The 27955-nt window shown below is 42.3% G+C and overlaps 1 protein-coding gene across 2 annotated transcripts; it reads right to left on the bottom strand.

Annotated features, from left to right (window-relative positions):
• Window positions 1-1772: 1772 nt before the first annotated feature.
• On the bottom strand, window positions 1773-26765 carry secisbp2l (SECIS binding protein 2-like). 2 transcript variants are annotated; one of them, XM_052063712.1, is made up of 18 exons: window positions 26473-26765; window positions 17568-17773; window positions 15651-15978; window positions 14711-14849; window positions 13510-13733; window positions 13210-13234; window positions 12598-12665; window positions 12236-12346; window positions 12037-12156; window positions 11280-11447; window positions 11039-11180; window positions 10750-10919; window positions 10050-10182; window positions 9389-9551; window positions 7006-7226; window positions 6421-6575; window positions 6094-6313; window positions 1773-5860 (listed from the first exon to the last, which is right to left on the bottom strand). In XM_052063712.1, exons 1-18 carry the CDS (start codon window positions 26491-26493, stop codon window positions 5229-5231), a joined length of 3246 nt encoding a protein of 1081 aa, XP_051919672.1. In that variant the 5' UTR covers window positions 26494-26765; the 3' UTR covers window positions 1773-5228. The 2 variants fall into 2 exon arrangements, with proteins under 2 accessions (XP_051919672.1, XP_051919673.1); XM_052063713.1 differs by having other exon boundaries at window positions 12598-12662.
• Window positions 26766-27955: the final 1190 nt, after the last annotated feature.

The raw sequence follows: 27955 nt of genomic DNA, 5'->3' as shown, positions 1-27955 counted from the left end.
GGGTTTTTTTCATTTCACGTCCTCTACTTTGTCAAACTATTGTGACTTTTGTCGCTTTTTGATGACGCAGGGAAGACTCTGGTAAGACTATACATGACTGTATAAAATACACAGACTGAGCCTATTTGCATTTTCAACTGATGTGTTAATAAATGAAGTTTTACATACTGAATCGGTCACCTTTGAAAAAACAATATATTGTTTTGGTACGTTCAACAAATCAAGTACAGCTTTCAGAATGTTATTCAGACATAGACAATTCTAAAAACCTTTGAGATGTTAATTTCCAGTTGATGTTTGAGGATGAACCTGAAATGTACTTGACCTTTACAGAGGTGGTGCAAACATTAATTGTCAACTCTTGGGTTATCAGAATTTTCAATAATTATTTTGACAATTGATTGTTTGGAGACATTATACAACCTCAACTAAGAATTCTCTAAATCCTTGGAACTTCAGCCTCTCATCAGCAAATAGACTCAATGCTTCTGAAGACCTCCTTAAAAGCAGATGTATATTTTCATTGTGTTGAAATATTAACATAAAACATTTTCAATCATCTGTTTTTACTTTGGAAAACAACTCTGAACATTTTTGCCAATTTTCAGACATGTTACAGAACAAACACTGAATCATAATCAACTTATGCTTGAGCATTTTCTTCGCTGTCAATTTAAAACAATTTCCTGTTTTTGAATCTAGGGATGGAAATGTCTGATTGATTATTAAAATAATTGTTAGCCGCTGCCCTATTTTACAGGTGAATTTGACTCTCTCAAACAGCTCACCTCTTATGATTGTCCCAATCAGCTCCTCCCAAAAATACAGAAACATTGAACAGTTGGACATGCTCGTTCAAAAGTTTAGACACGCTTGAATGAAGTTCACCTTTAAAGCTGAAAGTACTTTTAAGATTCGCCCTGTCACCATAGTGACACTTTTCTGTTGAGGGAATTCATATGATCTATTTCTGTGTCAATCGGGGAACAACTGGTTAGCACATCTGTCTCACAGTGCAGAGGTGCGGGTTTAGAGTACGGCTATGGCCTTCCTGTGTGGAGTTGGCATGTTCTCCCTGTGCCTGTGTGGCTTTTCTCCGGGTACTCCGGTTTCCTCCCACATTCCACAAACATGCATGGCAGATTAATGGAACACTCTAAATTGGCGCTAAGTGTGATTGTGAGCCCTGCGATTGACAGTCAACCAGTTCTGACCGAAGATAGTTGGGAAAGACTCCAGCACGCCCCCTGACCCTTGTGTGGATAAGAGGATAAGAAAATGGATGGATATTGATTCGACGAAACAGCCACAACCAAAGTGTTCAAAGCATTGAGACAATTTAAAGGACGAGTGAATCGGGCCCCAGCTCAGTTTGGATACCCTCTAGTGGCCGCTCATAAAACTACACAACGCCAATCACCGACGATGCATAACATGATATATAAAGCTGTGGAAAAATTGAGACAACTGAATTATTACGTTTCTCTGCTTTTGCATATTATATTATATATTTGTTTGCGTAAAACGAACATTTGTTTTAATCTACAGTACAAACTACTGACTATGACTCCAAAATATAATTCTATTTGAGGAAAATGAAAGGATGTTATTTTGGATTCTTCATCAGCAAAAACAACAGAACGGTCAAAAAACAAATGGAATTATTATTCGCATCGCATATTCTACATGCGACACTGTGCACGGATTATTATTTTCATTGCCAGTTTTTTTTAATGGAAAAGGCAGATATGCATAAATGAAGCATATTCATATGAATTGTTCAACAACATTTTAATGATGTTAATCAGCAGTCCATAGAGTTTAAGGATTTTGAGAGACAGCCTCTTACAATGTTGCTAGTGATGTAGTCTACACCGTCATAAATATTCATATAAAGACATAGAACACACTGAAAAAGTACTTCATTGAACCGTTTTGTTTTTTGCTCATTGTAAATCACAAGACATCTTTTTTTTTACCATTGTATATACATAGTGCAAAAAAATGCACGCTTGTTGTCAATGAACACTTTGATGGGTGTGTCAACAAAAAGGCTTACAGGGACAGAGTACCTTTTACAAATACTTTCAGAATCCAAATTTGTGACTTAGCTGCACAACTGATTTAATTCAATTGTACTTTTAACATGTGAAAACGGCTTGGGGAGTGTTTTTTTTAATAAACAATGAAAACCTCTGAGTACATTTGTCCTTAAAAGGAATACCATTAGTAGTGTGAATGAGAGCCGTGCTTTAGTAAACAAGGGTCTTTGCGATCTCGATAGTTATAGTTGTAGTCTGACAATTTCAACACTGGTATGACTGCTTTTTGAATGAAACATCCTAATTTGGAATGGATTACAAATGAGATTAACTGCGGTGTATCAAAACATTACCCATCCCCGAAAATACTTCAGTGGAAAGGCCTAAACTAAAGCATGAACTGCAACAGTTTATATGGAACACTGACAGCAACACAGCAAGATCAATATGACAACCCAGTACTGTACACAGACACTGTTTTGCTTCTTAGAAGTTAAATCCTCTTACATTATCTGAATGCAAAATGGGGGGAAACCACTTACTCAAATAAAACACTTCTTACAGACCGATAGGATAAATTTGAAAAAGTATCTTCTTTCCTTCATTCCAAACCTCGTGGATTAACGAGGTTAGGGGGAAGTGCTCACAGGAATATGTACAAAAAGGTAAAGCTCATGAACACAGCAAAGTAAATGTTAAACTATGTGCCTGTAAACCAACACACCCACACCGAGACGTAAAATGGTCTGTGCTCGATTACGGGGCTTTTATGACGGGAGCCCCGCAGTCACAGATCTCTGAAACGTTTCCACACACTTGCTTCCAAGAAATGGAGACTGTTGACTTGGGATGAGGGGAAAATGGAAAAGGTTTGTTCCTACAACAGTGTTGCAGGTTACAAGATGAACACATTTTTTTTTTTTTAACGAATCTGCTGCCGCCTGGTCCTCGACCGTCTCCGTGGCATGCGAGTGGTCTGTCCTGACGGACACCTGAGATTAGGGGCCTGATTTACTAAAATGCCAAATAGTGCGCGCTAAATTGCCTGTTTGCTCACTCAGAATGACAAAAGGAGTCATTTTGGTGGAGAAGGCTTTCTCCCCACCTCCCAAAATAAAGTGGTGGTGGCAAACCAACACACGACCAAAGTGTAGGAATCTCACTCTGATCATGAACTGGATGTATCTGCCGTTCTGCAGAACACAGCGCTTCAGACTTGGAACATCACACCATAAAACTGCTGTGGCAGGGACCAGCACCTAATTGTCACATTGTGTTTCTCTAGATCAGAGTTTTGTCATCGGTAATATGCCATGACTCGTTCTTCGGACTTGCTCCACATCTGCCCTTACTTAGATCAGTGATTCTCAAAGTGTAGTAGTTAGTATGTGGGCTACCCCTAGTGATATGGAGGGGTTCAAAATGTTCAAATTCTGTGTTACAATTCCTTAAACCTTTTTTTTTTAAATCCGGTACGGTTAAGTATGGTAATACCGTTTACCGTATACCGTTTGCTGTCAGGTGGAAGCCTCGTATGACCAAATATGGTCCAGTTCAGATTTTTCACAAACCAATGTTTGTTCCCAGCAGATTTGTTATTTTCATGCATGTGGGGAAAAACTACTTTTTTGAAGCATAGCTTCCCTCACTCTGCAGGAGTCATTATTTACTCTCAAGATTCAGAGTTTATTTAGACAATAACGAGTGATGTATTAAAGGATTTTTGTCTGAGAAGTTGAGAAGTTGGTTTGAGCGACAGACTTTGATGTGCATGGATGGAGTTGGATGCTAGCCAAATCAAAAACAGATTGCGGTGTCACAAAAAAGAATTTGTATCAGATAATCAGTTTTGATTTGAATATGCGACTGCATCAAAAGGAACCCAAATGTTCCACTTCTAAAATGTGTCGCGATACGTTATCAAATTAACTTTTATTGGAGCGATATCTTAAGGAAATGCCAAAATGACAGTAGTGAGAAGTTCATTCAAGTCAAATCAAGTCAAGAGTATTTATAGAGCACTTTCAAACAGCCATTGCTGCATACAAAGTGCTATACATGGAGCAATTTAACATGCATGTAAAATTATGATATTCATATTCAGATTGTCAAAATTCCGGTTTCTGAAACAGTCAAAATAAGCCGTTTACATGTCTCACACATGGCATGTCATGATCATTTGGAATATTCTCAATCTCCATCTAAACTGGTCCCAAGTCGATCGCAGAGGGGTGTAGAGAGAAATGGGGGGAGGGGGGTAGTGTGAGTGTGTGTGTGTGTGTGTTATTAATATATATATATATATATATTTGTGTTAGTGTACACTTTACCCTAAGTATCCTATCAGTTTCACCAAAAATAAATACATTATAAAATAAAATAAAATAAAGCAGGTCACCTTTAACCTACGGTGGCGCATGACCATCATCGCCATGTTTGTCTTTCCGTGTGCATTGCGTGCCAGACACTGTGCGTAACAATACTTCCTGTACTCAAAATACCCACGATTCCTTGTGGACAAAGCCTGCGCAGAACACAAACCAATGTTCCTTTCAACGGAGGTATTTCAATAGTGCTGTGATACTACCAAATATTTGGGTTCGTAAAGGAGTAATTCCAACGGTCTTTTTCTGGGTTAAAAAAAATGGAATATGAACATATTCATGTTTTTGCAGTTGTTTACACAGCTATAGTCCAGTTTTAAACGGGTTATTGATTTGACTACATATAAACAGTCATTGGTGTTGGTGCACAATTGTGCAGAATAGTGATAGTAAAGTAAAATAGCAACTTGAACAGCGTGGTGTTCAGGTAAGGTAGCGTTTTTTGGATTTGCTGAGAAGTAAGGAGATGCGAGGATTTTGCCCGACAGCAAAGGAACCACTGCCTCGATTTCGATGAACACTTAGGTCTGAGATTAAGAAGCTCCAATAGTGCATTGCTGAATAGACAATACGCCGCGATAACTTTTGTTTATGGCTTCACATAAATGGAAGAGATTGGTTATCAGTTAGTCGATCAGCTTCCATGCACACGCAAATATGGAGTAAATCAGGCCCTGGGTAGCTGCAAGATTAGGTCTGGTGTCAGGCGGTGAAGATGCAAGAACAGCTGCTGGTTTTATGGGATCAGAACATGTGGCAGAGACCGGAGGGAAGAGGAAGACGGGGAGGAGGAGAGACAATGTCAGGCCGGGACCTCCTTGGCCTCCACCTGCTCTTTGCTCTCCAAGTTGCAATTTGCAATAGCGTCTGAAACAAGGCCTTCCTCATCCTCGCTTTGTGCTCTCTCCTCCTCATCCTCCTCCTCTTCTTCATCCTCCTCCTCCTCTTCATCCTCCTCCTCCTCCTCCTCCTCCTCTGTACTGTCTTGGCTCTTCCCCAGCTGCATGTTCTCCAGGGTCTTTGAGACCCACGACTCGATGCGGCTGTTGAGGGTGGGCACCTCCATGGAAATGGGTCCGGGCGTGTAGTCCTCCTCTTCCTCGTCCTCCTCCTCTGCCTCCTCCAACATGCCGGGGACCAGGGTGGAGGTGGTGGAGGTGATGGAGGAGTTCAATGGGCCCCTGCAGCTGCCATCCAGCGAGCCCGTCTCGGTGCTCTGCTGGGAGGCCAGCTCCAAGCGGTCGTCGGCACGGACCTCATCCCGCTCGCCGTGGGCCTGCGTCGGGAGCGCCGCCTTCTGTGGGACAGCGTTTGTTGGGACTGCCGGGGTCTCATTGTCTCTGTGGGGGGCAACGGAAGGGGAGGGGCCACTTCTTTCGGCCTCCGTTGGCTCCGGCATGTCAGAATTTTCAACCATACTTCTCCAGTTGGTCTCTGCAGTAAGTGGGAAAGGCTTGATGAATAGTTTCTTAGGACAAACGCATATAAAAACAGACTGAGAAGCAAATTGAGGTACGCCTGCATTTTTTGGGGAGCAATACGCATGTGAAAATGTGCTCATGACAATGCAATATGTGGTTGGGAAACACTGATAGAACACTTTTCCACCCCAACAAGCTAAAAACGACAACCGCGGTAAATACATTATGGGACAAAAGGGATCTCACCATATTCCTTCTCATTGACCTCCGAGATTGGCTCAGAGATGACGGAGCAAAAGGAGGTAGCAGACGCTGCAGAGTGGTTGCGCGAATGCCCCATGTGGTGTGGCACTTTTTTGACGTGTTTCAAAGCCTCCTCTGCCTGCTCCTGCTCCAAAGATGACACCATTTCCTTGTAGGCCTTCCTGGCCTCTTCTGTTAGCGACACGAGGTGGTCAAATAGACGCTGAAAAAGGTGGAAGATGTACAGTATTCTATTTGATGGAGAACTACCACATAGAAAAGGAATAGTCCAGGTAGAAACAAAGGCAGGGTATTTGAGTTCTGTTTTACCTCAGCTCCAGAATAGTTGAAGATGCCAACCACACTAACAGCCACTAGTTTGTTGACGCAGCGCCCGAGCGCTTTTCTGCCCAAAGCAAACACAAACGGGATCCCCTGCTCTCTTGCCATAGCAATTACATTGTACAGAGCTTCATCCAAACCACCTGCAACACAGCAGCATGCACGCACGCACTGAGTACGATTTCCAATACAGTGAGGGTACAGCTTGTCCACACTATAATAGGGGTTTGTAATTGCAGATAGAAAACAAAAAAACACCAAGATTCCACTAAACAGCGCAAAAGTAGTACATTTCTTTGGCCTGAGAACAAAAAATAGCAAATAACAGAGGATACCTTTTTAAAAAAGATCAATGAATATGCAAATTGCAGTGGGGGTTCACAGTATGTACGTAGACACGGTTAAAACAATCGGATGAATGTAATGTATTACATCGGGACTGAGCACTCAGACCACAAAGTTAAATCCACCCCGAATAAGGCACAGAAGAAAATTTGCGGGGAGAGTAAATCACACATGAGTAAAGAGGAGAAAAAAGGGCTGTTGTCAACGCAGTTTGAAGGCATTTCTCACCTTTGGCTTGGATCTTTTCACAGTTGGGAGAGATAACGACACACTTGATCTTACGCAGCTTCATGTGCTTGGTGACCTCCCGTAGGCCCATGACGAGGCGGCGTTTAGACTTGGCCTTGTTGGGGTCCTCCTGGGAGAAACGTTCTTGGAAACGGACAAGCTCTTGGAGGAGGAGCGTCACGCTCTCGTCGATCTCCTTGCTCAGCACTTGGTTACAGTACCTGTGGAGGGTAACAAAAACGACACACCAGATTAAATGTAACAATGGCAAGGTTAAGGAAAATAGAAATCACTTCTAATGTCGACAAGATAACCTATAAAAAACTTCCGTATCATAATGCGTAGAACAGGTGGTGTCAAATGTACGGCCCGCGGGCCCGATCCGTCTGGCAAAGGAGTTTAATTCGGCCGTGAGATAATTGTGTAAAGCAGGGGTATCAAACATATGGGCCATGGGCCCGAACCGGTCCACTAGGAGATTCAATCAGGCCCGCAGGTAAATTCAAAAGTGAAAAAATGCATAAAAGACAGAATTAATATTTTTAATAAGGTGCAATTAATTGAATATCGGCACTGTTTTGATCAGAGAAGAATACAACAGCAGCCTCAGTCCGTCACTGAGACAGACCCATGACAGCAGACGCTGTCAATAGCACTCTCACATTTACACATTTAATAGCACTCTTAGTTTGTAAGGTGTAGGCTTGGATTACATTTTGATTTTATATGCACATGTAAATGGTTTAAAACGTTCTCTCTTTGTAAATCTCGTTTAATCTTAAAGTGCATTACTATATTTTTCAATACCAATTACTTGTTAAAGTTTGTACAATCAGTGGGATCAGTTGCAATGCATATACAGTATGTGAATGATAAAAGTAAATTGCACATTTGTCAAAGGAAATGTAAGGTGCTTCATGAAATGTTTTGTAAAAGATATGTTCATTAAATTTCAACATTTTCCTCATGTTCTTGTGCTTCTTTATACCAAAACAAAGGAAATACTTCTTGTTTTGGTTATTTATAGTAAAGTATGGTATCATTTTAATGGTCCGGCCCACTTGACATCTACCGAAGCCGTATGTGGCCCACCATGTGAAATGAGTTTGACAGCCCTGGCCTAGAAGCTTTGATGCTGATTTGCTTTTCTTTGATGTTTGGAATGATCGTTGGCGATTTGGAATACAGTGGCACCTCTACTTACGAACGTCTCTTCATACGAAATTTTCAAGTTACGAAACGCCTCAACAGGAAAATATTGCCTCGTTACTAAAGAAATGTCAAGATACGAAGGGTAAAAATACAATATGGGCTGCTACTCGCAGCTCCGATTTTCCTGAACGCAACATATTTAGAGCTGCTCCGCCATTGGCTATTACTTCTTCCTGGCATCCCATTGGCTAAGTGGGACCTCTACCGTATGAGTCTGTGTGTAGAAAGAGAGAGATCTGTATCTATGCAGCGTCCTCGCCATTCGCCCCTCGGGGCATGAGGCGCTCCAATAGTTTGACCTAAATGTTAATCATCCGGGAAAAAAAGTTCACCAGTCTGATGATTGCTCACTCAGGTGATGATTACCTTGGACATTGTTAAAAGCTGATGAAAGCAGATGTCCTTGGATCGGTTCTTTACAAAATGCCAGACAAAAAGCACTTCTGAGAGAGAGAGAACATGAACTAAAGAGGGCAAAAAAACCCAGATGAGGACAAAGTTGAAAGTTAAATGACAATCATTTTTATTCTTTACTCTATTATTTTTTTTTACATTATGCACAACTCATTTATTGTGCAATAATCTAATTGTAACATATGTTTGTTACATATTTTGATGTATTTTTAAGCTTTAGAAAACATTGTCTAATTTTTTTGGGGGGGTGTTGGAATGGATTATGGCATTTAAATAGAAAACACATCTCTAATTACAAAATTTTCTACTTCAGAAATTTCTTCAGAACCAATTTTGTAAACAGAGGTACCACTGTTGTATAAAAGAAATGAAATCACACAACCTTCGGCTTTAAGTTGTTGTTCTGATGATATATCAAGCTGGTGGTCACAGCAAAGGAAGAAGGGGAAACGTGCCACAAGGGCCGTTTGGAGGATATCAATGCAAAATATGCTCGAGAAGGGTGGGCAAGGAGGACAATATGGCTATAGCAGAAGACACAAAGAAACGTTTGTGGCTACTTGCATACATTTTTGCTGAGAAGGCACAATGTGTCATACATCTGTGTCATCCTCTACAATTCACTACTGTACAAAGGATAGCCCTTACATAAAAAAAAATCCCCACTAACTTGTAAATGCTTCTCCTAGTCAAGCCTATTTTGGGGTATGACAACTAGCCAGATTTCTGAAAGGGATCGCGAGAGTGAGTCACTTACTCTCTGAAACGGCGACTGTGGATTATTGTGATTGCGTTTGAAGCCATTGGACTCCCGATGCCGGAGCTCGAAGGAGAACCCTGTGATACAGGGGTGATGCTGTATGGCGAGTTCTGGCTGGCTGGGGAAAGGGATGTGTCACTAGGGACACTCAGGCCATTTTCTGGAACATAAAGCGAAGCAAGGAACAAAACTAAACTGTATGCATAGAGAGCTTTAAAACAACCAACGCTGTGTACAAAATGCTGAACATGGAGCAAAAATTATTCATACAACAACAATAAAACAATAAATTCACAACAAAGAAAGAAAGCACAAAACAGTAAAACTAACAATCAAGTCTCCTGCCGAGTCAGAAGCCAAAAAATGAGTTTTAAGATGAGTTTTAAAGATGGGCAACGAGGGACCTTGCCGAACATTCAGTGGGAGGCCATTCCAAAGAGAGGGACCAGCAACAAAAAAAAAGGCTCGATCCACTCTGAGCCTCCGCTTAGTTCTTGGTACCTCTAATAATGTCAAATTCACAGATTTGATGCACCGGGCAAGTGTGTAGGGGCGGAGGAGCTCAGAGAGGTTCAGGTGGGGCGAGGCCATTTAAAGTTGTAACTGTTGACGAGGATTTCGTGTTGGAACAATAAACTATTGATATAATTTTCCCCACCTTCTTGACAGACAGGCTCCTGGGAAAGATCTTCAGTAAAATGTAAACAATCATCCCCATGCTCTTCTTGGCCACGTGACTCTCGCGCCATGCTTGTTTTCACTTTTTTGTCTTCTCTCTCCTTAAGAATAATCTAAAAAAAGAGAAAAACATAGGATAAATAAACAATGAGAGCAATTGTTGACTTTACGACAGATGCAGTGTCCGGGTGAGCGTTCATACTGCAGACGCGTCGCCTACATATCCGGTTTAATCTATATATGACAGAGGTCAAGGTTGGATTTGAGGAGAGAAAAAAAAAGAATTGCACTGTTCACACTGCAAAAAATGTGTGTTGCATATGGGCAAAACAAAACAAAAAATCTGCATTGAGCTACAATGAAAAGGCCTTAAAGGCAAAACCTGAGCAACTAAAAACAGCCATCAATCACATGCTCCAATACTTTGGCTTATTTGAAAAGTGTGTGGCTTCACACAAAAGGTGCTCTGTCCTGACTTATTTCACACATCTAGATACAAATATCATCGAATAAAAGCTGGAATTATGAATTTTGCCTCATATTCGTCTTTTGATGTCTTCAGTATACAACAAAAACAAAAAAATTGACCTTGCCGTTCCTATAGTTTTGGAGGGGACAGTATGTATATTTTAAATCTGGCCCATAGTGCCTCCGCTGTGCCTGAATAATTGAAGAATAACCTTTTTGAGAGGTGTTGGTTGCTTGACTTTAGGGATCTCCCGCTCCTTCCCTCGTTTTATACGCGGTGCAGTTGAATCCAGAATGTTAGGGGAGCCCAAGTGTGGTTGAGGATGACCCTTCAACATAGCTGCCAAGCTGCCTGTACTGTGGAATGGCATAGTTGTTCCAACTACGGGAAAATAAAACAAAGTGAGTAGACATCGAGAAAAAAAAGGGCAGAATTCCAAGAGAGTCTCCTTTGTGAGCGGTGATATTTGAATGCTAAACAATCAATTTGGGCTGGTTTACCTGCGAAAGATAGCGGCTTGGTGTTGGTGATTTGCTTGGCCTTCATTGCCAGCTGCTGTTTAGCCAAATCAGCCAGCATATCTCCTAAATCCAGCGTGACAGGAGTTTTGCTCTTCTTGCCAGCTGCTTTGGTGAGAGCCTCCTGTCGAGAGGGAAAAGGAAAGGACAGAACAAAGTCACTCGACGAAAACGGGTAATTCCAGATGAGCATTGAGTTAAGAGTACCGGTACATGACATTACCTGTAATTTTTGCTGCTCCATACTAATCTCTGAGTATTCCTGAGCAGTGGCCATAGCAGCAGCCAAAGCCCTCTTCCTCTGGCTCTTGGCCTTCTTGGGAACAGATGCGGTAATCGGGATTGGTGTCTGCACAATGTTGATCGGCGAGTTGTCTGCTAGGTTTTCTAGCTGTGGTAAACAACAAATCAACAGGAATTGTTTCATCGCTTGTGAATGGGATACGCATGCATACGCGCGTCAAGGATGACAATAGAAAACAGTCATCTTTAAATGATTTGAAAAAGCTGTTGGGGATACAGGTTTCAAAGGATAACCATACCACACCCCATGCCCACTCACGCTTTCTGTGACCAAGATCTGATCGAAGATACTCCTGCCATCCAGTGGTGATTTATCAGACTAAAATCATTCCTAAAGCCTCCACACTGACGGAGGAGGTGTGCGAAGCTCTTTATTTAAAAAAGAAAAAAAAACACCCCAAACTTATTTATGTTTTGGCACCAAATGATTGGAGTTTTGCAAATGGGTTTTTTTGTTTTGGCATTAAATGAGTCGAAAATAAATAGTAATTTATAGTATACAATACTGTCAAAATTCCCCAGCTAAACTTTCTAGAAATTAACCACACACCCCACTATGCACACCCCATGGCAAAATAAACTAGACTCAACTTAACAGCTCAAAACTGGCATTACCGGTACACTGATGTTGACTTTAAACTTTCTAATAATAGTCTATAAGCACACACTTCACCAACCAGATTTCTATGCAGTTTTGGCTGCATTTGCGTTTGTGCTGGAGGTGCTTCTGCTTTGGAGGAGCGCTGGACACCACCTCCGGTGGGTAGGTCTGGGAACTCATCCCTCTCATCTTCATCCTTGTAATACAAAATACATCTTAGGGTAAGAAATAAAAAGGTGAACCAGTGAAATGGTACATTCTAATTATATTCCCACTTCAAAGTAAAGGGGCTCTGGAGTGATCTCGTCTCGTGTGACCAGTCCTGGCTGCTGTCTTTGTTCCGACTGGTTTGGAAGACCACGCCCAGGACAGGCCCTGCGAAAATCCTAAAAACAAAACAGCGTATGTTTAATTCTTTGATTTTTTTTTCTCCTTGCAGGTTGACAACATTTACGTCATATTTGACTGGAAGATGTTATAGCTGCCATGATGTGTGTTTTACATACTTTGCCGATAAATTTGATTCTAATAGGTACGCATATAAAAACAGACACTATCACACACAATAATCATCCAAATTTACCTAATCTGTGATTTTATCAATGCAAACAAGGAAACCCATTGGTCTTTACTGTACCGTTGAGCTGTTACTCTGTTCGGTATTCTTCCTCTGGTCTGCTCTGTGGAAATTTACCCATGTACCTGCTAGTAGACACAAAAGAATCACAATGCTGGTAACTGAATAAACTATAGTAGAGGACAGATTGCATTGTAAATAACTGTTTATATTGTGTCCATTAAAACAAGGGAGCCCCACCACGATGGACACATGTTTTTAATCCATCACAACAGCGGTGTTAAAAATTCCACCTCTAAAAGATACGACAACCTTTATTTGTCTCACAATGGAGAAATTCGCAATTTACAGCAGCAAAATGTTGAAGTAAAGAAAGTAGAAAATCAAAGTATTTGCATGCAGAAAATAAACTTAAAAAATGAACTGTACTCAGTACAGAATGCAATATAAACATAAAAGATATAAGCAGAAGGACAACGGTGTTCACCTTTCACCTTTCATGTTGCAAAATAAATCAAATTTTATATACAGTCCCACCCAACCAGAGAAACAGTTATTCACATACAAGCTGAACATAATTATCTTGGTAATGGTAGTGATTTTTTCAACTGCTGAATTGGATCTTATTCGATGCCAAAGAAATGAAGTCAAAAGAGTAGAACTTGAACTTACTTGTCATTACACCAGTCTCAACTCCCTAAAGGCCAAAAAAGACACATCATGGATTAACATACGATAGTTGAATTTGATCATAGTTGATAATGCTTACTTCAATAATTTTACTACACTTGTATTTGGAATACCTACTATAAAATTGATCTGAAAAGAAAATGTAAAGCCTGGATAAAAAAAAAAATTTGAAATGCTACTGAACTGAAATATACAATGACTATGCCTACTAAGTCAAGTCAAAGTCAAGCCTCCAAAATCCAACATAGTTGAGACAAAAAAAAGAAAAGCATGTTGCCATACTGTGGATGATGCGGAGTTCTCTGCTGTTCGAGGTGTTCCTCCTGCTGCCTGTTTATGTTTGGGGCTACAGTATCCACTGTCACTATCTATGTCAGCTTCACTGATGCCCCGATCGCTGTAGGTTTCGGCTGCATTGGATGCCCCTTGCCTCTTTGTTCGGTTCTTCCACGGTAGTGGATTGGCTGGCTCCCCAAAAAAATGCCCGGATACCTCACCTGGGAAATCTTAACGATGAGGTATCAGATTAGACAAATACATTAATCCAATCCTGTAATACAAATACGATCACAACCCTTCATGAGTTATTCCACCACCAATATGATATAGCTGGACAAATAGTACAGTTCATAGTCAAAACACCACCAATTGTCCAGATGGAAAGTCTGATTCATCGTCCATTAGGTGAGGCGTAGCCTGCTAATTAACAAGCCTGCTATTGCTCACAGCTCATTTGCGTTTTAGAGAGTGCTCTTGTAGTTTAGCCGTCAATATTTTTAACTGGTTTGGCATCACTATAAAGTGCCTTTGCGGTCCTCATCAGAATCACTCTGTCCGTCTTCATGAAATGTAGCAGACTATAACCCCCCCCAATGGTTGTATGTGATTCTGGCATGTCCCACACACTGCTCTTATAACTGGTGCTGTGTCTCTCTCAAACGCCAGTTGAACCAAGTGGACCTTTAATTTTATAGAGAAATGTCTCCTTCTGGTCTGAATTTTTTTTTGGCTTTGTTTTCATCTTAATCAAACCGTTACTGTTTTGAACAGATTTACAGTGAAAAGATAGCTTGATTAATTGATCAATACACTGACAAATAGATTGATAGACATATGTTTGGGCCAAAAGTATTCATAGTGATAAAAAAAAATCTAAATCAAAATAATAATGACATTTTCATTGACATACAACAATCACGTCGTGGCTTGCACAGACGTAGATAACCAAACTGGAATTTCTACATTCCCGTTCTATTTTGAAACCCAGTTGTTTGCATCCTCAACCTGTGTAACCAGATGCTGCGGTTACTGGCAGTGAGCCGACATTCCTCACTAAAATGAAAGTAAAATGCATTGAATCAAAGAAAATCTTTTGTGAAATGGTACCATCTTCTCCATTAAACAGGTAAAATAAAAGTTGAACATTTAGGTGACATTGTATGTTTTTTACATCCTTACAACACTCCAGGAGAAAGATGTGTACCTGTCTGCTGGGCTGCATCCACCAGTAGTACTTTCTTTGTCCAACCATCATGACCAATGTTGCACACATCCTTCTGCACAGCCAAAGTCCTGTTTGGGGGGCGGCGGCCCCTTGCTGGCTGGCAAACACCTAAATGTTGCTGTTTTACATTACAGTGAGGGGAAGAGCGTTATGCTGTAATATAACCATCTTCAACATGAGAATGAAACAATACAGTGGCACAGGCAACATCAAACTGCTTAGATGTGGTCTATAATTTTCTTTATAATCTCTTGAGACAACTCTCTCCTTTACTTTCTCTGGGCATGCTTAGTGTGTTTACACACCATGTCTCCAAAGAGCACAGTGACTATTTGTCAACCTTTAAATAGGCTGACTCAGTGCTTACAAGTTTGAAGACACCTATAATGCCAATTAGAGGACACATCTTGTTTGAACATGTCCCAATAGTCAAATTACACTTGTCAACAGCAGATTTTCATGAGAGATGGCTTTACGTTGCCCTCAACGTGTTTTTGATGTTGATTTAAAAAAAAAAAAGTTTTTTCTAACACATCAGGCGTTTGTGATATATATATATATATATATATATATATATATATATATATATATATATATATATATATTTATTTATTTTTTTTAACGTGACCTACAAAAGATCCGGTTTCCTCCCGCATTACAAAAACATCCACGGCCGGTTTATTGATCACTATCAATTGCCCAGAGGTGTGATTGTGAATGTGTGAATGGTTGTTTGTCTGTGTGCGCCCTGTGATTGGCTGCCAACCAGTTCAAGGTGTACCCCGCCTAGTATCCGCTCGTGAGGATATGAAAATAGATGGATGAATATTAGTACAGTATTTTTCTTTCATTTACAGAGGGATACCAACACTTTTGTCTACGTGTGTATGCGACGAGTGAAAGAGTGAACCAATTTTACCTTTGGTGTATTAGGTCGGAGCATGCCTCTCCCTCTGTGATTCGCTATCCCATATGCCGTCCCAAGAGGCAGAGGCCTTTCGCCAATATCTGCCGAGACTGGATTAACAACCCCAGGCTGCACTGGCCCAGCATAAGTGCCAGGAAATGGCTGGTAGAAGCCCATCATGGGGGGGCACGGGGCAGGCATTATCTGGTAGTAGGCATAGTCATTGGACACAGGTGGCTGAGGGGAAGACATGATTGGGTATGCTAGGTAGGGACCACCGGGGCCAGCGTTAGGCTGATGCCAGCGCAGGTCCCCTCCATTGTACATTGGATGCTGCTGCCTGTAAAGAACAAGAGAAGAATCATTTATACTCTGAAAACAGTCAGTTTACAAAACCTTGAAATCTCACCGCTACCGTTTAATATATTTATTTCACTGATGGGTTTTTTTTCGTTATGAATGTTTTAGACAGATTTGTCTTTTTTGTGACGTTTCTTTGAAGGCAACTTGTGCGACGAAATACATTTTTTCGACACTCTTAAACCAGCTACTAATAGCACATGTTGTCTAACTTACTTTTTATCATTAAACTTAATAGTTGCTTCTTTTTTTCTTTTAATAGTTGCGAAAGGTGTCACAAAATGGCAAAAAAAAAGAGACACTGGCTTTTGTAAACTAGCACCTCTCTGTTTGCAGCCATGTTAGTGAAAGCAGTGCATGCCGGTGGGATGCAGAAAATGTGGAAGCCACTTAAAAAAAGAGAGAGAGAGAAATGGTCCAGACAAATTCAGTTGAATTCATTGAAATACATTAGTTACACACCAACAGGCAGCAACTATGGAACCAAATACTGCTACTAATATTAATAAATAAATAAATAAAACAAGAATGGTAAATCCAATCGAATCAAGCAATGACAGTGATTAATCTCCCTGCCCAAGAATATACTCTCCAATTATGAGCCGATTCTGAACATGAAATGCACACCTTAAACAACAACAAGAACATTCAACAAATTTAAGATGTTGTTCAGAGGGGAAAGGCCTCTAGAGGGATGGCTGCATCTGTGACACCAAAATGAAGTACATGATGGGTTGTTAAGATGGTGCGGTAATGCTACAGAAAGGTTTGCCATTTTAACAACCAACCCGCTATAGCAGTCAGTCATTTCCTTGCATTCAAATAGTGCGGAAGGAAACAAAGGAACTGATGTGTGCAGGATATAGAAGATCACTAATGTGGACAAAAAAAGGGTAAAATGGAAACTGGATGTGGCGCCATGTCCACTTGGGACCTCCTAGGCGGTAGTATCTATTTGTTATGACACGATCCTAAAATTAACCACTTTAACTCAACAAATAAATTGTTGAAGCAAAGTACTGCTGTCAAACTTATTTTCAAAACGGAGTTTAGTGCAACCATATAAATGTGCAAAGTCTTTTACGTTACTGTATTAGAGGTTGCTATGAACCACTCAGCAAATATTTTCAAAACAGGAAAACTGTCTATCCTGAAAATGGAAAAGTTACCAAAAGAGATTCCATAACAACACAGGTAGCTAAAGTTAAAGGAAAAGTCAAAAGAAAGTTTTTTAACACAAAAACAAATGACACACAAGAAGGCGGTTTAATGTATTTTTCTCATGGGTGCACTTAACTAGAGACAGCAAGGACAATAATGTTGGTGGAGAGTTCTGCTCACACACTGCAGCAGAGGCAGAACAATGACGGGAGGGGAGAAAAAGTCAGGAAATGGAGCGAGACTAGTTTTCATGAGAGGCTTCTTCCCATCCAAAAGGTATTGTCTGCTCCACGTGCAATTCACATTCGGCAATGCGTAAGAGCAAGATGCAAGCTCCACAAATCGTGCTAATGCGGTGCGACATATTAATTAGCGGCTTCATTTCCCTGCCTGTGACACTGACGGTACCTGTTGGGTTGGTTCTCCTGAACAAAAGGGTAGCAGGTGATGAGGTAACTCGGTATAGGAGTAGTTTCCACCCCTCCGCTAGCCCCTCCTATGCCTCCACCGCCTCCTCCTCCCAGCTCTCCAGACAAACTCATGCTGATCAGGGATCCTTCGAGACCTTTCCTCTGGGGGATGAACGGTTCCACTTCGGCGGAAAGTTTCACATCCTGTAAAAAGTGAAGCAGGATTATTTTTGGGGTGTGAGCAACAGAAACAAATTAGCCATTAAATAAGGCAATCAGATGACAATTAAAAGTTCACTGTGAAGGCTGGGTTATTCTGATCAAAACACAGTGTTTGGAGCCCAGCCCTGCCGCGAATATCAAAATTAGCCAAGTAATTGGTGCCACCCTCAAAAGGCTGATGACTAAATATGTCAGAAAAGGGTAGTTAAGCTCTACTTTTCTCACAGACAGGGCTACGGTCTGACTAAATGAAGCTCCTGCCCTCACTTCAAGATAGTTCCAAGAAATTGTAAGTATTGGCTGGAACACTGTTCTCTTATCAGATATAACTGCACATGTTATTAAAATTTATATTCATGAATAAATAAGTGTGTGCAGGTGGACTGACTGCAGTTTCAATATGCTGTACATCTTGGGTAAAATATGTGTTTGACTTTTTTTTTTCTCCAAGCCACCTACATGATCTGAGGATGTTCTCGATTGGTTCAAAGAATAAACACAAATTCAACAATTGAATATTTTGTGCCTATGCAAGTTCACTGAATGAGGCCCAATGACAGCATTCATTGATAAAATCCAAACTCCATCATGGTGCCAGAAACTCTATCCGCTCCACCAACGACCACCAACATGCCTACAGTTGGTTATAAATAGACCTAACGTCAGCAAACATGCAACAACAGTGGAACCTCTGATAATGTTAAAAAGAAGAGGTAGGTGCTACAAACGTAGGACAAAATGCAAACGCAAGTCACAGCTTCAACATGAAATAAGAAAAAATTTAATCGTAGAAAAACGTGTTTGTGGGAAGTTAACTCAAGTCAGCAGACGCATGGTTTAGTGATGAACTAAAATAAAATAATTACGTTGAAAAAATAGACACTGCACTTTTCGCATTACACTGTTGACTGACTGTTGAAGTTATTGTTTGAATATGATCAAGGTAGAGGGTTTTAGTTTTAGTTGCAATGGGTAATTTTACATATGTATGAGAGTTGAGAACGTTGTATGTACACAACAGAATTTGTCGTTCATTGAGATTTTAAGTGGTTCAGGGGGTTTTTTTTCAGGTCACATTCGTTAAGGTCTGTGGGAATAGCTATTTTATTTCATTTCTTCATGTGCCTCAAACGCCGTCTGGGCACTTGTGGAATGATTGCACCACATCTCTTGACTGGTACTCGTAAGAGGGAGCATGTAACTCCTACTCTGGCATCCCTTCACTGCCTCCTCCCCCCGTATATTTTAGAGTTATTTTCAAGATCCTCTTATTTGTTTTCAAATATCTAAATAATCTGGCGCCACCTTACCTCTCTGAGCTCATCCGCCCCTACACACCTGCCCGGCGCCTCAGGTCTGCGGACCAGACATTATTAGAAGTACCAAGAATTAAACTGAGGCTCAGAGGGGATCGAGCCTTTTCTGTTGCTGGTCCCTCTCTCTGGAATGACCTCCCACTGAACATTCGGCAAGCCTCCTCGTTGCCCATCTTCAAAACCCTCCTCAAAACTCACTTGTATTCTTTGGCATTCGACTCAGCATGACTTAGATTTGTTCTTGGTTTTACTGTTTGGTGCTTTCTACCGTCTTTATTACCGGTTTGTTTTACGGTTTATTGTATATGTTTAATTGCTCCGTGTACAGCACTTTGTATGCGGTGATGGTTGTTTGAAAGTGCTCTATAAATACTGTTGACTTGACTTCTGCAATTTTTACCTGCTACAGTACCTGTCTTTTTCATCAAGACGTATGCCACACATTTTGGGGTCAGGCTTCTATGGTTACATCGACTGGGTATTCAGAAAACAACTGCATTTGACATTTTCTAGAATTTTTCACAGATTTAATCAAGTTATGTGTGTTCATTTCTGCCAAAGTATAATACACAAATTGGGTTGAGTCAATTCTTTGTTTAAAAAAATAAATTAAAAACATTGCCCTCCGTCTTCTTTCTCCTCTGTCCAAGATCGACAATTAAAAAGAAGGGTGAGCGAGTTCAGCGAACAAAGAGGCTTCCTAACTTCTCTCAAACAGTGCTTGGGATTTACAGTGAGGTCTGTGCATGTAACACAGACATCTATTGTGTCCCATGACCCTTGGAGCTGGGTGGCTGATTTCCCCCTCCACACATCCACAAATGTCATCTTGTCTAAATAGAAATGTAGCAGATTACGCTTGGGTAGCCAATTCACCAAAACCAAATAGCAATGTTGACTCTCAAGATGCAGGATATGGCTGCAAGTGATTGTTTTGTAGCAGTGTGTAAAATAAATAAATAAATCAAATAGCCTGGAGCGTTAGTTGCAGGTTCAGGGTCGGGGTCACGGAACCTCTGGCAGTTGAGCATCATTCATTCAACTTATGTACAGTAACTCTGAGAACAGAACTCAGATGAATCTTTTAGAGGAAAAAAAGCCCCAAACAGTAAACCTAATATAAATAAAAGCAAAGAAATTTTTATTTCAAGTGGCTCAATATATTTTCATACATTCAGTTGCACTTAAACACTGAAATGGCACTGATCGGAAATAGGCCACCATCGCAGGCTGTGACAGGATTAAGTCTGAGGGGATACAGCAATACCACATAAGCTAATTACACAGAAAAGAAGAGCGTATAAGACCACAAATCCGCAAGTGGTGAAACTGTAATTTAGAACTCACAGGTGATCATTGGAATGTGGCATTGTTTTGAACAGCTCCAAGAGGACGCAAACATTACTGACTGTCAGTGTGTGTGCGCATGCGTGTCAGTCAGTGAGCGTGTGAAGAATAGCTGCAATTGTGAAAGTTGCATTGAGGTCACAGGCAGATGTGCATCCTTTGGGAGTGGTAGAGCCAAAGCAGATAAACGGCGATCAACTGCGGCTTTTATTTTGTGAGAATTAAGCATCTTTGTGCTATACAAATGTCATTTATTATTCCAAGTATTAATGAATGTCACTGTTAAAACTGCACACATACTGTACATGTCGTGTGTCTGTGCTGACTGTGGTAGGTGCACTGGAGCGACTATTGAAAGCGATTCAAGATGTTTGTCATGTGCACAGTAAAACAGCACTGCAATGGAATTCTTACTTCCTTTAATTAATTAATTAATTTTGATACTTTGATCAATTGCTCCATGTACAGCACTTTGTATGCAGCGATGGCTGTTTGAAAGTGCTCTATAAATACTGTTGACTTGACTTCCTGCGTTTATACAAAGAATATAAAAATACAAAGAAAAAAAATTACCGGTATAAACAGCGAACAAAAAATAATAACAACAACAAGAACAATTTTAGCACATTATCAATATCCATGCACTCGTACATGTTCTGTCCTAAATCGGATTAGGTCAGTTCAGCACACTAGTAGAACAACGACATGTTGTCTCGTAGAATTTTGTGTGACTTGTAGTATTTGTACCACATTACTGTCAACTAGTGCAATTTTCCCCTCACTAGTCGTAACACACAACAGTTGTCCAGCTCGTATCCCAAAGTTATCCTACTAGTGAGCAGAAATGTCATAAAATGGTGGAAAAATAACATTACTACACAACAACAGCAACAGTCGTTGTTCTACTAGTCAGTGTGTTGAATTGAACTACTAAGGAAGACAAAGAGCATACTATAAATGATTAATTGCAGAACTATGTACTTCTGATTGATCACTTTGATGAATGGCCAGGTCTTAAAAACACTTAATAAGCACATTCACACATGACCTGCGACGGTCAGTCACAATTGATGTACTCAGCAGAATGCAGACTAGCTAACAGTTTGCCAGTTAACTGTCAGCTGCTAAACTCAGCTCACAACTAACTCACTGACTCCCACATCACTCACCAGGCCAGGCCTCGCCGTTGAAAGACATACACCGAAAGTATCGGGTATAACAGTGAATACCCGGTACTGTTTATTGACCGATTGTTTATTTATAGGTCTGTATTCAAGGATTACATTTTAAAAAGGTAAGCAATCTCACAATAGAGGGATTGATAATCACCAAGCTTTTTTAAAGTGACCCAACTTCTTGGGCACTAATTAATGCAAAGACTACTACTGGTATTTTGACATTCACTTCTGAGTTTCCTTCAGGTTCAACTACATATACATTACAGGTCATTTGTCCAATAGCTGCAGTGATTATTTTTTTTCTCGAATAAAGTGGCTATTTTTTCCCTCAATAAATTGATTCGAATTCAGTAACTGGTTTGATCAATTTTTTTCCAAAGTAAAATCTGATGTCAGAAAATGTCTTATTGTCACCCTCTTAAAATAATGGCCAGTCAAAATTTGATCCCCCCACCCCAAAAAAAAACTATTCATTTTTGCCTTAAACTTCTCCCGATGGAGATCACCACTGGCAAGATTGGCTATATCCTTATTTAAACCGATAATTCAATACTACCCTAGAAATGAAATTACTATTAGACATAATCAGCATTTGGTTTAGTTTTTCATGTATCCTGAAAAAAAAAGACAAAATGACTTGAGGCCATTTATTTAGGAACGTGACGATATTTTGACCAAACACAATTATACAAGTCTGTTGTTATAAAAGACTAAGTAGGAACATATTAACAGTCAAGAGGCTGAAATGGTTCAAAATGATTATTCGCTTATTAAAACAGTTAATTTGATTCGTTCACAATTACTGGATTCATTTTGACAGCTCTAAATCAATGGGGTCATCAGTAGAATATTCAATTCTAGAAATAACTAATTGGTGGAGCCCTAGTACGAATAACAAAGTAGTAAATAGTAGCAAATCAACATTAAGGTGCATATCCTTGATTCAGAATAAATACTCAAATCAAAACTGTCCGTACATTTATTCCATATGAAGGATATCAAACCCGTTTAAGCATTTATTTGATATTTCAAATCCATGTTACGGTCATACTCATACTAGAAGTGCAAAAATTGTTCTCATAGTCGAAAGAACATCACGAGAACAAAGTTTTTGTTTTCATGTACCCTAAACGTTTTACCAGTGCAACAAAATGTCCTACTTGTGAAGACAAAGAGTATATTGGACGTCTCAAATTGGATATCAAAGGTTAAATGCAGCCCGAAGAGGCAACGTGGGTCCCCCTTCTCAAGGTCTCACCACCCGTGGGAGGGGTCAAAGGGGTCGGGTGCAATGCGAGCTGGGCGGCAGCCAAAGGCGGGGACCCTGGCGGTCCAATCCTCGGCTGCAGAAGCTAGCTCTTGGGACATGGAATGTCACCTCTCTGGCAGGGAAGGAGCCCGAACTGGTGTGTGAGGCAGAGAAGTTCCGACTGGATATAGTCGGACGGGTCCTGACTGTTGTTTGTGCATATGCACCAAACAGCAGCTCAGCATACCCACCCTTTTTGGAGTCCTTGGAGGGTGTGCTGGAGAGTACTCCTGCTGGGGACTCCCTTGTTCTACTGGGGGACTTCAATGCTCACGTGGGCAATGACAGTGAGACCTGGAGGGGCGTGATTGGGAGGAACGGCCCCCCCGATCAGAACTCGAGTGGTGTTTTGTTATTGGACTTCTGTGCTCGTCACGGATTGTCCATAACGAACACCTTGTTCAAACATAAGGGTGTCCACGTGTGCACTTGGCACCAGGACACCCTAGGCCGTAGTTCGATGATCGACCTTGTGGTCGTGTCATCGGATTTGCGGCCGCATGTTCTGGACACTCGGGTGAAGAGAGGGGCGGAGCTGTCAACTGATCACCACCTGGTGGTGAGTAGGCTCCGATGGTGGGGGAAGATGCCGGTCCGTCCTGGCAGACCCAAACGTATTGTGAGGGTTTGTTGGGAGCGTCTGGCGGAATCCCCTGTCAGAAGGAGTTTCAACTCCCACCTCCGACAGAGCTTTTCCCATGTTCCGGGGGAGACGGGGGACATTGAGTCCGAGTGGACCATGTTCCGTGCCTCTATTGTTGAGGCGGCCAATCTGAGTTGTGGCCGTAAGGTGGTTGGTGCCTGTCGTGGCGGCAACCCTCGTACTCGCTGGTGGACACCAGCAGTAAGGGATGCCGTCAAGCTGAAGAAGGAGTCATATCGAGCCTTTATGGCCTGTGGGACCCCAGAGGCAGCTGACGGGTACCGACTGGCCAAGCGGAACGCAGCTTCGGTGGTCGCCGAGGCAAAAACCCGAGCATGGGAAGAGTTCGGTGAGGCCATGGAAGCCGACTTCCGGACGGCTTCGAGGAAATTCTGGTCCACCATCCGACGTCTCAGGAGGGGGAAGCAGTGCACCACGAACACTGTGTACAGTGGGGATGGGGCACTGCTGACTTCGACTCGGGACGTTGTGAACCGGTGGGCAGAGTACTTCGAAGACCTCCTCAACTCCACCAACACGCCTTCCTTGGAGGAAGCAGAGCCTGGGGACTCTGAGGTGGGCTCTCCTATCTCTGTGGTTGAAGTCACCGATGTGGTTAAAAAGCTCCTCGGTGGCAAGGCCCCAGGGGTGGATGAGATCCGCCCAGAGTTCCTCAAGGTTCTGGATGTTGTGGGGCTGTCCTGGTTGACACGCCTCTGCAACATCGCGTGGTCAACGGGGAGAGTGCCTCTGGATTGGCAGACCGGGGTGGTAGTCCCTCTTTTTAAAAAGGGGGACCGGAGGGTGTGTTCCAACTACAGAGGGATCACACTCCTCAGCCTCCCTGGTAAGGTCTATTCAGGGGTGCTGGAGAGGAGGGTCCGTCAGGAAGTCGAGCCTCAGATTGAGGAGGAGCAGTGTGGTTTTCGTCCCGGCCGTGGAACAGTGGACCAGCTCTACACCCTTAGCAGGGTTCTCGAGGGTATGTGGGAATTCGCCCAACCAGTCTACATGTGTTTTGTGGACTTGGAGAAGGCTTTTGACCGTGTCCCTCGGGGAGTTCTGTGGGGGGTGCTTCGTGGGTATGTAGTACCGAACCCCCTGATACGGGCTGTTCGGTCACTATACCACCGATGTCAGAGTTTGGTCCGCATTGCCGGCAGTAAGTCGGAATCGTTTCCAGTGAGGGTAGGACTCCGCCAAGGCTGCCCTTTGTCACCGATTCTGTTCATAACCTTCATGGACAGAATCTCTAGGCGCAGCCGAAGCGTTGAGGGGGTCCGTTTTGGTGGCCTCAGTATTGCATCCCTGCTTTTTGCAGATGATGTGGTGCTGTTGGCTCCTTCAAACGGGGCTCTCCAACTCTCACTGGAGCGTTTCGCAGCCGAGTGTGAAGCGGTTGGGATGAAAATCAGCACCTCCAAATCTGAAACCATGGTCCTCAGTCGGAAAAGGGTGGAGTGCCCCCTCCAGGTCGGGGGGGAGATCTTGCCCCAAGTGGAGGAGTTTAAGTATCTTGGGGTCTTGTTCACGAGTGAGGGCAGGAGGGAGCGAGAGATCGACAGGCGGATCGGTGCAGCGTCTGCTGTGATGCGGACGTTGTATCGGTCTGTCGTGGTGAAGAAGGAGCTGAGCCAAAGGGCGAAGCTCTCAATTTACCGGTCGATCTACGTTCCAACCCTCATCTATGGTCACGAGCTATGGGTCGTGACCGAAAGAACGAGATCCCGGATACAAGCGGCCGAAATGAGTTTTCTCCGCAGGGTGTCCGGGCTCTCCCTTAGAGATAAGGTGAGAAGCTCGGTCATCCGGGAGGGGCTCCGAGTCGAGCCGCTTCTCCTCCACATCGAGAGGAGCCAGATGAGGTGGCTTGGGCATCTGATTCGGATGCCTCCTGAACGCCTCCCTGGTGAGGTGTTCCGGGCATGTCCCACCGGGAGGAGACCCCGAGGAAGACCCAGGACACGCTGGAGAGACTATGTCACCCAGCTGGCCTGGGAACGCCTCGGGATCCCCCGGGGAGAGCTGGAAGAAGTAGCTAGGGAGAGGGAAGTCTGGGCTTCCCTGCTAAAGCTGTTGCCCCCGCGACCCGGCCCCGGATAAGCGGTAGAAGATGGATGGATGGATGGAGGTTAAATGCTCTCTAATACATGATGTTGATACGTCTGATATGTCGCAAGTATGACGTAAGGGTAAATTATTCCAACATGTTTTGTTGTCATTCGCTCAGAAAAGCACACCACACCTTGTGATGAATACTGGCACACCGAATGGCTCTGCGCGCGCACGCACGCACGCGCACGCGCACACACACACACACACACACACACGGCAGCGGAATGTCATCAATGTTGGAGAACCAGACATTCTTCTTCAAATTACCTATGAAACCTCAGCGCCTCACCTAAAAGCACTCTCACGAATTACGGAATGGTACCAAGAGAGTTCCTTCTGCGTCGATCGGGAGTGAACATGTAAATTGTCGCTCAGCTGTTGCTGCTTCCAAGCGTCGTTCAGTGACAGCTGAGATGTTTTGGCTCATGTAGCCACAAGCCGAGTTAGCGTCAACATAGACGTCGCTACTCATCGCATAAGGCAAAGATGAACATGTATGGAACTAAGCAAGTATCCTCCAGAGACGACAAAAAACATACTAAACTTGAGACGCGGATGAAACAAACAAATAAAAAAACAACAACACGAAACAATGATCAATGGCTGATAGCCGTTATGTGACAAAAGCCGTTGCCGTTAGCTTTCCTGACAATGCTAGGCAATATCTGCTGAACTGCCCATCTCAAAACAACGTGCGCTTTCAATGCGTCTGACTACACATATCGATTAGCAAATGCCAACATGAGAGGGCGTAATTTAGGAACGTGATTTACCTTAATGTCACTTGCATCCATGTCAGTCACCGACGCGGCGACTGTCCGTCATTGACCCCACAGTGGACGTCAGGATGTGGGCCTTTTTATCTTCTTCATGGTGATGAACAACAACAATCCCCAAAGGTTCAACAAAGTATACACTCGGATCTGACTGAACGTACAAACGGGCTTTCAGGCGGAGAAACGTCCGTTCGCAGTGCGCTAACTCCGACCGTTGGCCACTTGCTAACAGCGACTAAAGCCCAAGCCGACTCTCCAGTGGAAACTGGAGTCACCTGAGCGGAAGGAGTTGGGGCCCAGCCACGCTCCCATTGGCTGGAATACGCTAGGCGACCGCGTCATTGAGGCATGCTCGCTTTAATACGTGACGTCAGACAAACTAGGTACAGTATGATGAATGTAAAAGTTCACACGCCCCCTGTTCAAAGGGCATGTTTTTGTGATCTTTTAAAAAAATAATATAAAATATGTTTCAACTTTTTCCACTTTATATTTTTCCCTTTCCCTACCCAGCGTTTTTCCTTTCTGAATTCTGATTGTAATTTCCCCATTGCGGAACAAATAAAGGATATCTTAATCTTAATTAACGCACCTGGGGCAAGTAAAAGTGAACTTGGAGCTCAAAATGAACCAAGCACATTCAAACTCATGCTAAAGTTCAGTTGTTCTTATAGGCTTTTCCACTGGGATTAGATACTTTATTCACCCATAGTGTCAATCCATAGTAAAACTACATTTAAAAACACTTGGAGCTAGTAGAAAGGCTGCCACTTGCGATCAACATTAATTGAGGTCTGGCAAAGCTTTTTTTCAATATCCTTGATATCCTATTTAAGGTCCCATGTACCCAGAAATTATTTGGCCAGTATCAAACAATGCTGAAACAGCTTTGCAACAAGCCATGTGAACATTTATTTGATGTCTGACTAGAGTGCTCACTGAATGGTGAACAAAAACTAGTGCGTTGTAAATAATGATCAAACAACTTGCCATAACGCCATTTGACCATTTCTACTGGTGAGAACAAAGACTGTACTAGCACATGAACTTAAATCTGTATCGCATTTATTTGATGCTTGTAATACTGTCTATCTTAAATGGTAAATAGCCTTTCACTTGTTTTGCAATTTTTCACCAACAAGGCACTCAAAGCCCTTCACGCCGACTTGTCATTCACTTTCTGATGATGCAGGAACAGGAGCAACTGAGCGTTCAGTATCTTATTCAAGGACACATCGACATGGTCACAAGAGCTAGAGATTGAACCCAGAACCTCTGGGTTGCAAGACAGCCACTTTCCACTCAGTCATATCGTCTATCGTAAAATCCACATGCTACCTATTAGTCCTTATTGGTAGGACAACTACAGGTTAAAATTAAGACAATACTGCGCACTAGTTGATGACTGTGTGCTACGAGTACGACTAGCGGAATGTTGAAACCATTTGTAGTACTGGTAGCATGCATACATGGACCTTCA

Source organism: Hippocampus zosterae, chromosome 4 (assembly GCF_025434085.1).
Source record: "Hippocampus zosterae strain Florida chromosome 4, ASM2543408v3, whole genome shotgun sequence".
In the NCBI taxonomy this organism is placed as follows: Eukaryota; Metazoa; Chordata; class Actinopteri; order Syngnathiformes; family Syngnathidae; genus Hippocampus; species Hippocampus zosterae.
The sequence above is the reverse complement of the archived record's forward strand: the minus strand, read 5'-3'. Positions and strand labels throughout refer to the sequence as shown.